This window comes from Amaranthus tricolor, chromosome 2, assembly GCF_026212465.1.
Source record: "Amaranthus tricolor cultivar Red isolate AtriRed21 chromosome 2, ASM2621246v1, whole genome shotgun sequence".
Lineage (NCBI taxonomy): Eukaryota > Viridiplantae > Streptophyta > Magnoliopsida > Caryophyllales > Amaranthaceae > Amaranthus > Amaranthus tricolor.
In genome coordinates this window covers 38,630,873-38,642,712 of record NC_080048.1, presented here as the reverse complement: position 1 = coordinate 38,642,712, position 11,840 = coordinate 38,630,873, and the positions used below count along the sequence as shown (strand labels likewise).

At 34.2% G+C, this 11,840-nt stretch overlaps 2 protein-coding genes across 3 annotated transcripts; one reads left to right on the top strand and one right to left on the bottom strand.

Annotated features, from left to right (window-relative positions):
• The first annotated feature begins 303 nt into the window (after positions 1–303).
• On the top strand, positions 304–4,521 carry LOC130805324 (uncharacterized). Of its 2 annotated transcripts, XM_057670062.1 has the most exons (4): positions 304–448; positions 798–848; positions 1,786–2,023; positions 3,859–4,521. In XM_057670062.1, the coding sequence occupies exons 3-4, from the start codon at positions 1,841–1,843 to the stop codon at positions 4,117–4,119; spliced, it is 444 nt and encodes a 147-aa protein (XP_057526045.1). In that variant the 5' UTR covers positions 304–448; positions 798–848; positions 1,786–1,840; the 3' UTR covers positions 4,120–4,521. The 2 variants fall into 2 exon arrangements, with proteins under 2 accessions (XP_057526045.1, XP_057526046.1); XM_057670063.1 differs by lacking the exon at positions 798–848.
• Positions 4,522–5,401: 880 nt separating this feature from the next.
• LOC130805323 (G-type lectin S-receptor-like serine/threonine-protein kinase At1g11300) lies at positions 5,402–9,947 on the bottom strand. The gene is made up of 8 exons (XM_057670061.1): positions 9,202–9,947; positions 8,119–8,805; positions 7,919–8,035; positions 7,688–7,845; positions 7,019–7,229; positions 6,368–6,605; positions 6,149–6,296; positions 5,402–5,944 (listed from the first exon to the last, which is right to left on the bottom strand). Exons 1-8 carry the CDS (start codon positions 9,929–9,931, stop codon positions 5,639–5,641), a joined length of 2,595 nt encoding a protein of 864 aa, XP_057526044.1. The 5' UTR covers positions 9,932–9,947; the 3' UTR covers positions 5,402–5,638.
• Between the last annotated feature and the right edge of the window lie 1,893 nt (positions 9,948–11,840).

Here is an 11,840-nt window from a genome sequence, read left to right as displayed (position 1 = left end):
GGACCTTTTATAGGAGGCAAGACCATTAAATTAAGTGTATTATTTAATCGGTTTTCGATTTGTTTAATTTTTTGTTTAATATTAATCAGCTCCTTTTGTATCAGACCGTCTTACCGTAAGACGGGTCCAACAAAAGTTCCATTAGTTAAAGAAAAAAAAAATTTGAATTCACACTCATATAAAAAACATTTTATAAGTTTTAAGCTGATGCAATTAAGTTTGTGTCGCTGTGAGACGACCTCAATAAAAAATTATTGGACATTAATAGTAATTAATTAATCTCCGAAATTTTATAATTTCAGAAAAATTTCAGAACAAAACCTAAACCCTAAAAAAGAAGCTCCCCTCCTCTCATTCCTCGCGCATCACTTACTCCCTCATCAACGTCTCCATTAATCTAAACCCCTCAGTGCTCAACTGCTCATCACGCTACCATGGAAGGGTAAAGGTAAAATGTCCATCATTTTCGTTTATTTTGAATTGTGTTTTCTTGTTTATTTTCTTCATTTTTTGGTTTCGATTTTATAGTTGATGTTTGGTTTATTATTTATTTTTGGTTTTGATTCAGTTTTGTGCTTATGATTTATTTGATTTCGTTTTTTTTCGTTTATGTTCTTCGCTGCTCATCACACATCTCTCTGTTGTTTGGTTTTGATTTATGTTCTTAGATTTTTCTGTATCCGTGTTTATGATTTCTTATTTGTTTTTTGGTTTTTGTATATGTTTTTGGTTCTCAAAGAGCTTTTATTTTTTAGTTTCTGATTTGTTTTCATAATTTTCACCGTGACATGATGAAGTTAATGTTTATGATGTTGAAGAAGCTGTGAAAGATCTGTACAAACTTGAAGGTAACTTCCATACAAATTACAACCTCTTCATTATCACTAGCAAATGCAAGGTCGCACACATACAACTGATACCCAAGCCCCACCCATGTAGGAGCCACTTAACGGCATTGGGTAATGAAATATTCTAGTTGTAAATATGATGACTTTTATTGTGCGCAACTATACCATAATATCGATCAATCATGTGAAAACAATGAAGAGCCAAATCAAGTGCATTATGCACGCTAAAATTATGCACTCTAAAATGACTGTAATCGCTCAATTTATTACTAAAATTAAAGTCGCAGAAGATGGATATGCAGTTATGTTATTTATCCAATACCCATGTAATCCACATCTAAAAATCCATGAAATGACGGATTTTAAACCCATAAAAAGGAACAACATAATCAATCAATTGAACTTTGAAGCTCTAAGTTATCTACGAATATACTTCTAAATAAAACAAAACAAGTGTTACGAAATAGATAGAGACTAAGATTGAGAGCTATTACTCATTGGAGAAATTAAAGCAGCTTTTGAATGAGTTCCTGTTTTTGTATTGCGAAAAATGTTTTAGGGTTATTTACTATTCAGGTGATAATAATTTTTAAAAATATTTGGGAAATTTGAAAATTAATATTTCTTGGCTTGTTCTTATCTTTTTGTTTTCAATTTTTAGTTTTCATATTTTTGAAAACTAAAAACTAAAAATAGGACATTAGAAGAAACCAAAGGTGACGTAAAGCTTGCAATTAGAACAACAATAACATTTCATTACACCATTGCTATTAAGTGGCTCCCACATGGTGGGGTTTGAGTGTCAGTTGTATGTATGCGACCTTGCATTTGCCGGTGATAATAAAGAGGTTGTTTTCGATTGACTCTTTGTAGCAAACATCATTCACAACTTTACATGTAGATGAATTTATCATTTTTTGATGTTATTTTATTGCAGATTGGAAAGTAGTTCCATAGTGAAGGTAAAACAAGTACCGTAAAGAAGAGAAAAAATGCCCCTCTATGATTGTGTGCTGTTATTGAAACCCCATATTAAGAAGGAAGTTGTGATGGATTTAGTTGCTAGGGTGGGTAAGCATGTTTATGCCAGAAATGGTGTTCTTACCGAGATTAAGTCTTTAGGAAATGTTCACTTGGGTTATGGTATTAAGAAGCTTGATGGAAGATATTTTCAGGTAAATATCGCACTTCCTCTTTTCTTTTCTTTTTTTTTTCATTTGTTCATGTTTATCGCTTTATATGTTGTGTTAACACAAGCCCATGTCTCCACCATCAGGTCATTGTTTTGAAAAAAAAATTGATGAGGAGAAATTTGTGTTGTGTCTAGATTTTGGTTGGAGTATTGGGTGGACCTTGGATTTGTATAAATGCTTAGAAATTAGAATACCAAGAAACTGAAGGAGGAATTATATTTGATACAATTTGTTTTGTTTACTGCTGTAATTTTGCGTATTGTTTTGTGAGCTAATACACCTGCAAGTGAAAGGTTGGAAAATAAAAGCAATATGAGGGTTACTACTGCCAAAGTTTTTCTTCATTCTCCTTGATCTTAAATTAATGTTTTATGTGTTCTAGATAGACTCTCACATGCTTAAGTTTTGTTCTCTTCTTTAAGGTGTACATATGGTTTGAATGGAAGTATTGTATATTAGCACACAGGAGCAATATGAGAGTTACTACTGCCAAAGTTTTTCTTCTTTCTCCTTGATCTTAAACTTATGTGTTATGTGTTGTACTTGGACTCTCACATGCTTAGTTTTTGTTCTTATGGTTTGAGTGGAATTATATGCATATTATATTAGCACACAGTAGCAAGAAAGATGGGGAGGGGGAGAAGAATAAAAAAGGGGTGTGCCTACACATGCCTTATTGTCTTCACTGTGAGTTGCTTGCGGCAATGATGTTGGCACCTTGCTATCGCATGTAGGCTTTCATGCTTAGTTTTTTATAACTTAGAAAGGTCTACATCGAACAATCATTTTTTATTTGATATTGATATTGATTGAGAGTTAAGTGTGTTTGATTTTGCTTCTTGATCATTTTTGAGTTTATTACCTTGTTTGATGCTCAAGAAAAATGCTCACATTCAGACTTTGTTACGAAGGCTATTCCTTATATGCTTGAGTTTCTGCTTACTATTTGTGAAGTTGTAGCTAGTTTGTTTATTTCAAATTTTCAAGTGAAGGGACAGTGTTCACTGTTCAGTAGAAAGCTTCTTAGCCTTCTGTGGTGGAAAGCTTATTTGACTCTGGCCCCTTATTTTGCTGTATTGAGAGCCTCATTCAAGGCAACTAATTCATAATTTGGAATATAATTACTTCGTTTTTGTTTTGCCTTTTACTTTCTCATTCCATCTTCTTATATCCTTTTCAGTGCTATACCACACTTTGCTTCTCCTAATGATAAAAATTTTCATCTTATTTCCAAGTTGAATACTGATCCTCATCGCTTGTCCAATCAACATGTTCAATGACTACCAAAAATTCCTCTTAGCATTTCGTTTTACTTTCCATCGTTGATTCTTTCTTGTTCTTAGATTTATTCTTGCTCGGATTTGATTGCATAAGGACATTGAGGACTAGAAGTTTTGAAGTGGGTGATTACATATTTACTAGTATGACCTTACAATTTAGGGGATGTTTCCTATCGTTTCTCCAAGTCAAGAGTTCATCAATTTAGTTAGCATTTTCTTCAATTTTTCAGTTCTATAAGTCACTTGAATCATATACCACATCTAAGTAGTAAGTACTACTATTAATAAAATCACTTTGTATATGCGTATCATATCATGACCGTTCAGATCACTGTCAATATACGTTTTTTATGCTTGGATACTTTGCAGTTTGCATTACACGTCAAAATATTCTTTAAGGTGCTTCCTTCGTTCCCACTTGATTCTTCTATGCTGAGAAGTTAGAATGCATTCATCGTGAACAAGGAATAAGCAACTTTTATACTTTTATAGTCTTACCCTTTACAGGATCATGAAATGTTTGTTTTGTACATGTAGGGACAACTCATGCAGATGACAATGATGGCAACACCCAATATAAACAAGGAGCTTCATTACTTGAACAAAGAAGACCGACTATTGCGATGGCTCCTTGTGAAACATCGAGATTCCCAAAATTGGCTGGACACTAAGAATTCGCAAGGTTCAAAACGGCAACTTAAGAGGTCCACCTTACTTGGCAGTTACAATGATGCAGATATGGACGATGACGACGACGATGATGATGATAAGTATGAGCCAGAGAAGAAAGATTTTTGAGGTTCATACTTCATGGGACATACTAATCTCATGCAATTTCATGTTAAGGATCAAGCTTGTTCTTCCATTTGGTTGATTTGCTGTTTCACATGTGTACTTTTTTTCCTTGAAGCATAAGGGAATATGTTGTCTCCCCGAAACTAATAGTTTTTATGTTTGGCACATGGGATTTGGGAAAGGAAATAAGACTTTGTTCCAAACAAAAGTTCAAGTCCTTGTTTGTTTGAAGGAATGGGAATAGAAAATGGGTATAAAAAATGAGTCTCTGAAAATTAAACCTTGGAGGAGGGTAGTAATTGGTGAGACTTTCATTCTCACCTATTTCTTCCAAGTTCTTAATATCCTAAACAAGGAATGAAACTTTTATATCTTTAAAGTCTCATCGTAAAGTTTCACAGATCATATTTCCTTGTGCCAAATGCCCCTAGGATTTTGTTCGATTTTTGCTGGATTGCAATTAAACTATTGCAAGTCTACCATGCGAACAAATTTTTTTTTACTTGTTCGCTATTGATAAAACGAATTAATATCGTTAAATTTGTTCCGTCCCTTCAAATGTTATAACATTCTCTTCCTTTTATTTGCTGTTAGCTATAGCAAATAAATTAATTTTTTCTTGTTTATTGTTAGTAATAGCGAGCAAATCCTAATTTTAGATTCGAACACAGAAACGTTGAGAATTATAATTTCTGGAATCTAATTTTGAGATTTTTTTAATAAAGTTCATTTCATTCAAAATTTCCGCACTTTATTACTAATAGAATTTTTAATGGATGACTTGGGCTATGGCCCCAAGGCAGGGTCGAGTATAGATTTACGAAAATTTAGAAAAATTGCTTAGAATTGTGAACCAAAGAGAGCTAGTTAAATTTAGGAACTTCCATGAATTTATGTGTACAATGAGCGAGATTAGTATTAAGACCTGCTAATTTACATATCTCGGGCGGTATATTGAGTAATTTGCGAATTTGAAGGCAGTCGAAGAGCCTAAGGATTAGCGACGGGCAATTTAGATTAATCTGTGGCTGAGATATGCAATTGTTGCGGCGAATGGTTCACCTAGCTGTGAATACATGCATGTTATCGGCTTAGCTCATTCGATTGGGAATCTGGGATGTGTATAATGTGATGAACATGCGTCTATCGTGTATATTACGATGTTAGACTCCATTTTTAGAATGCATGATTTCGATTCCTGGAGCAAATTAGAGCTGTCTTCAGGTTCGTCATTCTATCTTCGTTTACTGATTTACTGTAATAAATTCCGAAGCAATTAGCTATCTTTCCCGATGAAACAATTGGTATTCGATGTTTATTAGTCTATAGCTAAACAACTCATAAGTAATAATATGAATTAATATGGTAAAAAAAATTAAAAAATTCACATGTATATCTTTCTATTATACTGCTTAATTTTTCAAAAAAAGCTGATCTATTTAATCTAGAGGATCACACTTCTGTACTATGCTGGAATCACCTTTACCTCTGACTGCTATATGTCGTTTTTCGAGAGCTCATTTTATCGACCCTGTATGAGTGTAGTAGAGAAAGTGTTAGTGGAACTACTGTAAATTGAACTACTCTGTGGATTCTCAGACGAAGCCTCCCATTCTGAGAATGGCGGTTTTTTGGGTTGTGGTAGTAGTTCCGTATCAGAATCAAGCATGGATATAACATTGGAAATGCTCGGCCTATCTTTAGCGAGTTCCTGGACGCACAATAATGCTATCTGTATGCACCTTAGAACGCTTTTCTGAACGATTTGATCAGCAATCAGTGGATCAATGAATTCTACCATATTCCCCTCGTTCCATAATTTCCATGCCTGAAAACATAAATCCAAATCATCAAAGTCTAACTAATGTAATGGGAAGAGTCCCTACAAAGCGAGGGTCAGGGGAAAAGTCTAACATAAAGCCTGTGACCTTTTAGTCACCCAACAACACCTGAAATAGGGTTGGGATTCACCAAGGCTCCCCTTTAGGCATAAGTCATAATCAATGTAATGATGTGAATTTCGGTCACTTACATATCCCATTAATGTTAGCGAACTCTGAAAGCGATGGAACGTTGAGTTTCTCTTCCCACTGATGATTTCTAGTAGTATTACTCCAAAGCTGTATACATCGGTTTTTTCAGAGAAGTGCCCCATAGTATATTCAGGAGACATGTAACCGCTGCATTGTAAAACCATCAGGTAAGTTCTTATAATGAACAATTTCTTGGTGAAAACAAACACTATACTTACTAGGTTCCGACCACTCTTCTGGTGTTGGCATGATCTTCATTTCCTCCAAATATCCGTGCCATGCCAAAGTCAGAAATTTTGGGATTGAGTTCTCCATCCAACAGAATATTACTCGGTTTTAGATCTCTATGAATGATTCTTAATCTAGAATCTCTGTGAAGGTAGAGGAGGCCACGACATATGCCCTCAATAATATTGAAACGCTTCTCCCATAATAGTTGTACTTGGTGCTGGGGATCTATAGAGCAAAACTTGGATAGTTTTAGTTTCTGTATACGAGGCTTTAACGACTCTTTTGGTATTAGTCGGTATCAAATGGTGAGAATGGTAATGAAACTTAGTATAATTTTAGTGGGAAAATCTCTTGATAAGTTTAATAGTTATGCTTGTTCCACTTTAATCGTTTCATTTTCTTCGCAAAATTCATTAGAAAGCATTGCCATGTGGAGAGCTGGTCTTAGGTGGTTATGAAAATTGTGAATTATAACTTTTTAATGATTAACTTTTCCACATTTCATGAAAATTTACACTGCGAAACATTCTCATTACCATCTTTTAATGCCAATAACCAAATGGGTTGTAAACTCTTTAAAAAGAGAGAAACAAGCAATTGTAATTTGTGCAAACATGGGGATGTGATGAAATACTTACTGAAAAGAAAAACATCCAAGCTTTTATTAGGCATGTATTCATAGACTAACATTTTTTCCTCTCCTTCTATGCAGCAGCCTAGAAGCCTGACTAGATTTCTGTGCTGGAGCTTAGAAATCACCTTAACTTCTGTCATAAACTCTTCTAGGCCTTGTCCAGAGGATGCTGAAAGTCTTTTCACTGCTATCTCCTGTCCGTCTTCCAAAATCCCCTGAATATCAAAATGACTTATCAATTCATATGCACTGCTATTTGCGCGAAGTTACATATATTGTTTGCTACTACGGTATCAATCAAAAACAACATTTTTATCACTAGCAAGTGTAAGGTTGTTTGCATCAGACACCAAAACCCCACCTAGGTGGAACTGAATGGCATTAAGTTGATGGAATGTTTTGGTTGTACGTGAATTCTAGATTGATGAACAAGACAAGAACTTACCTTGTAAACTGGACCAAAGCCACCTGCTCCAAGTTTGTTACATAAAGTTATATATATTGTTTGCTACTAACGACTAAGGTGTTTATCGGAAACAACATCTTTGATATTACTAACAAGGTGAAGGTTATGAACATCAGATGCCAAAACCCCGCCTAGGTGGGACTTAATGGCGTCAAGGTGATGGTATGTTTTGGTTGTGTGCAAGTTCTAGATTGATCAACAACTTACCTTGTAAACGGGACCAAAGCCACCTTCTCCAAGTTTGTTACTTTCATCAAAATTATTTGTTGCATATCTCAGTATACTATATGTATATAGTGGAGGATCTTGTAGTTCAAGTTCTCCAACTTCAAAGTTGTAAGCATTTGGTATTTCCTCTCTTTTTCCTATTACATACAAGCCCATATGAGAAAACCAATCTAGTATTTCTTACTTGATGTTTAATAGTTTATATGTTACCTCTCAGTCTCCGCTTCATCCGCCTCCTCAGAAAGAACGCGAATATAACAACTACTATGGCGCCTGCGATTGTGAGTGATGTAATGATTGCAACCCTTGCATGATTTTTACTTTCCTCTGAAATAAAGTATGCTTCGATCTGTCAGAATTATATCAGATTTATGTGCAAATACAAAAAACACATTTAGTATATGGTTCACCTAGCTCTGACGCTGCCAGTCGGAGGAAAAGATCAATGCCACCAGCTGAAAATTCCTGTGTGTCGATCAACCCTTCAGTCCAAATCATACATCCGATATTCAAATGGTACGCATAAGCTAAACACGAACAGTTTGTCACACACTGAGTTTTACAACCATCTTGACTAAATGCTGATATCTGGTGCAGATTATCAGGCACTTTCATGTTATTCAGCGTCAAAAATCCATTATCATTGCTTCCTTTGCCACACTCGAGTTCTGCTCGTCTAACACACCCACTGCTAGTGTCTCCCCTTCTCCATTCCTTGTCGTTTTTGGGTTCAAAACCTTGTAAGCATCTGCATGAGCCCGAGTCATGATGACACGAACCGTAAACCCCGCATTTCCCATAAACCTCACAAGTACTTGATGGGGCTACCCACCCTGGTACCCAATTCTTACTAGTATCATCCCAATATTGTTCTATAATTGTACCGTTTGGGGTTACAACATAATTAAATAAAAGACCAGAATCTTGTGGATCAAATGACATATCAATTGTTCCAAGGTCTTGATTTACCTCTAGGACAAATCCATCTTTTAGAGTATTATCCACATTTGGAAGTCCAATGAAATTATTTCCATCCCATGGCCCACTCCGCCAGAAATTCACTCCATTGTTCCATGTATAAATCTGAGGTACTCCACCTGTAACACCAATCATCATCATCATATGATCATTCATCACACTCGGTATATAAAGCTCCTAGAAGCTATGATCAAAGTTTGGACAGGGTTGGATGCCAACATATCATCCTGTTAGAATATGTAACATATTCTAACTCCTCAACCATCAACTTAAGCTTTTGGTTGAGTTGGTTTCCTGACATAGTATCAAAAGCCACCGACATGGTATCAAAAGCCAGTGTAACAAGGGTTTGAATCTCAACCCACTTCATTTATGAAAGAGACCTGTGTTGCCTCTTGTGTGAGAGGCGTGTTAGCGTTCAGGACCTCAACCATCAACTTAAGTTTTTGGACGAATTGCGGCCAGTAAGACCTTCAACTAATAACATAAACCAAAGAATATAAAATAACAATCACCTGTAGTACCAATACCGTCAGCAAAACTCCCATCAGAAGGATCAGACGGGCTTTTCCAGGATCGAAAAATGGTGTAATTCTTATTAGGAGTATTAGCAACCGTTGGTTTCATACCAGGTAAGAATGTATTAGTAGGATGATCGAAACTTTGCCATAATGTTACTGTTCCATTAGTGTTAACCTGTTGTAAAACCAAATTCCCTGAATCAAGAACCTGTGCAGTCGAATTCAAGTTGGTTGAATTTGCTACATTTGTAGACCAAATGATCACTTTCTGATCATTAATCAACTCAAGATTACCATCATCAGAAATTCGCAATTGGCACGACGAATTATTGATGGGTTTATCTCTATTAGCAACCCAAACAACAGTCTGCACAGGAATCTGGTTAAACCATATTCCAACATACTGATTGTTGGATCCTTGTGGGGTGAAAAAACCCAGCTTAAAAGTACCATTTTTTGAGATTATAGATTGATGATTTTGAAGGGATTTTGTTTTTGTGATGGTGTTATTGTCTATGGCACCGGAAAGTTTACTGCAAAAGTAGTGCACAAAGAAAAGAAGGCAATAGAATACAGCCATTGTCAGAAAAAAAAATATTGGCTGCCTGAATTCTTTGCTTAATTTATGGTCTTTTCTGTATTGTAATATGAATTGGATGACTTTTTTTTTACTTGGTTTGTTGATTATGACCAGTTGTGACGTTTGATTGTGACAATAGGTCATCACTTTCCACAGAAAAATATTGTAGACGGATTTAAATTTAAGGAGAGTGACTTAGAAAATGAGTAGATTAAGCTTGTGAATAGAAAATTAAGATAGGGCCCACATTAAAAATTGCATGGATCAAGTCTATATTAGACTACAGTAACTTATAGTAGTGTTCTCTGTGTTCGAGGAGATTGTAACATCTACCAATTGCACACGTGATAAGAAAAAGATGGAGATCACTAAATTGTGTGGGTAAAGACAAGATTAAAATGAGATGGGTGAGAATTTTGCGTCTTGTTTTAATTCGTGGTAAAAAAATATATAACGTCATTATAGGTGTTAGTTCTATTAATACTGTCAATAGTCTCAAACCTATCACTATTTCAAAGCCACACCAGATCTAAAGATCCCATCGAAGGAGGCTATATCAAACAACGAGGTAATTGAGGGAAAACTTCAGTATTAGATATCTTTTATAATGATCGTGACTCTTTCCATATATAATTTTATTTGATTAAAATTGTTATGTATTTGATCAGTTGTTACTCTGTTGTAAATGATGTACACATTTTTATCAATAAATTATTAAATTTTTGTAAAAAAAAAAAAAGATGAGTGAAAATTTATGGATAAGAAATGTTATAAAATTAAAAAGATTTATTAAAATAGAAAGCGTGACAACTTATCAGGGAGGGAGGGAGTATCATTTATTGTGTTCATTGGTTGTGAAGTTGATGGGCTGGTACTTGGCTAAAGTACACGATTGGTATTCTAGTAGGTATGGCCAAGTGGGTGTTAAATAATATGAGTAGTATAAGGAGTTCATCACATTATTGGGAGAAAAACTAAGGTCACATTTGTGTAGACCAAGAACCTATGTCATGATTCATATATGGTTGTTTACTCAAGTTGTTACAATAATTTGAATATTAAAAGGCGTGGTTGATTTGCTAGCTATTAATTCAATTATTTAAAAAAATTGTTATAAAAATATATTTATTAATAAGTTGTTGTTAGTTGTAGACTATTTATTAGAATGAGTTAAAAAGTCAAATAAAAAAATTAATTAGCAGTTTTTTAATTTTAAGCTTAAAGGTTAATTTAAAGTCATTTACCAAATAGTTTTATAGTTATTTGACTAATCAAAAAGCTAAAAGTCAACTAAAATAGTTTATTAAAAATTCAATTGTCAAACACAACTTAAAAATATAAACACAATGTTTATTACATCACCAAGTTGTATTTAATGTACACAATTATAATGATAAAAATTGTATGGGTTTTTCATTACAGGTAGATTAATAGAAGGGAAATGATTGGTGATAATTGATATCGAATCCAATATCTTATCTGAAGGAAGTAAATATAGACAAGACTTGATTATGAGAGAAAAATCGTATATAGGCCCGATTCTAAGATAGTATAATATATTAATAATTCTTTTTTGAGATAATGATACCACGGCCATCTCGTAAATTTTGCCATTTTGGGGCCTAACCCTTACAATTTATGAAAAGAAAATATCAAAATACTAGTATATGATATGATCTTTCAATTTATTTAACTAATAATATTTATCTCTTTATTACTCTCATATAAAATAGTATATATATATATATATAACGTAATTGAAATAATAAATCATATAAATATAACACTAGATTTTTAGAACCTCTCAATAATAAAGCTTTGTGTTGTAAACCGCTTTACGCATGCTAACTAACGATCATGAATAATATACTTATAATTATACAGTCTATAATAATTAAACACAAAATAGTGACGTGTTTTGATTTTGCTACACAAAACTGCAATTTGTTAATACAAATTGAATTGAACAGACAGTTGACGCATTTTCCTGGTCCTCGTTTCGAATTTATTAAATGCAAATCCGAGGCTGCTACTGCCCAGTGCCTACTGCTAG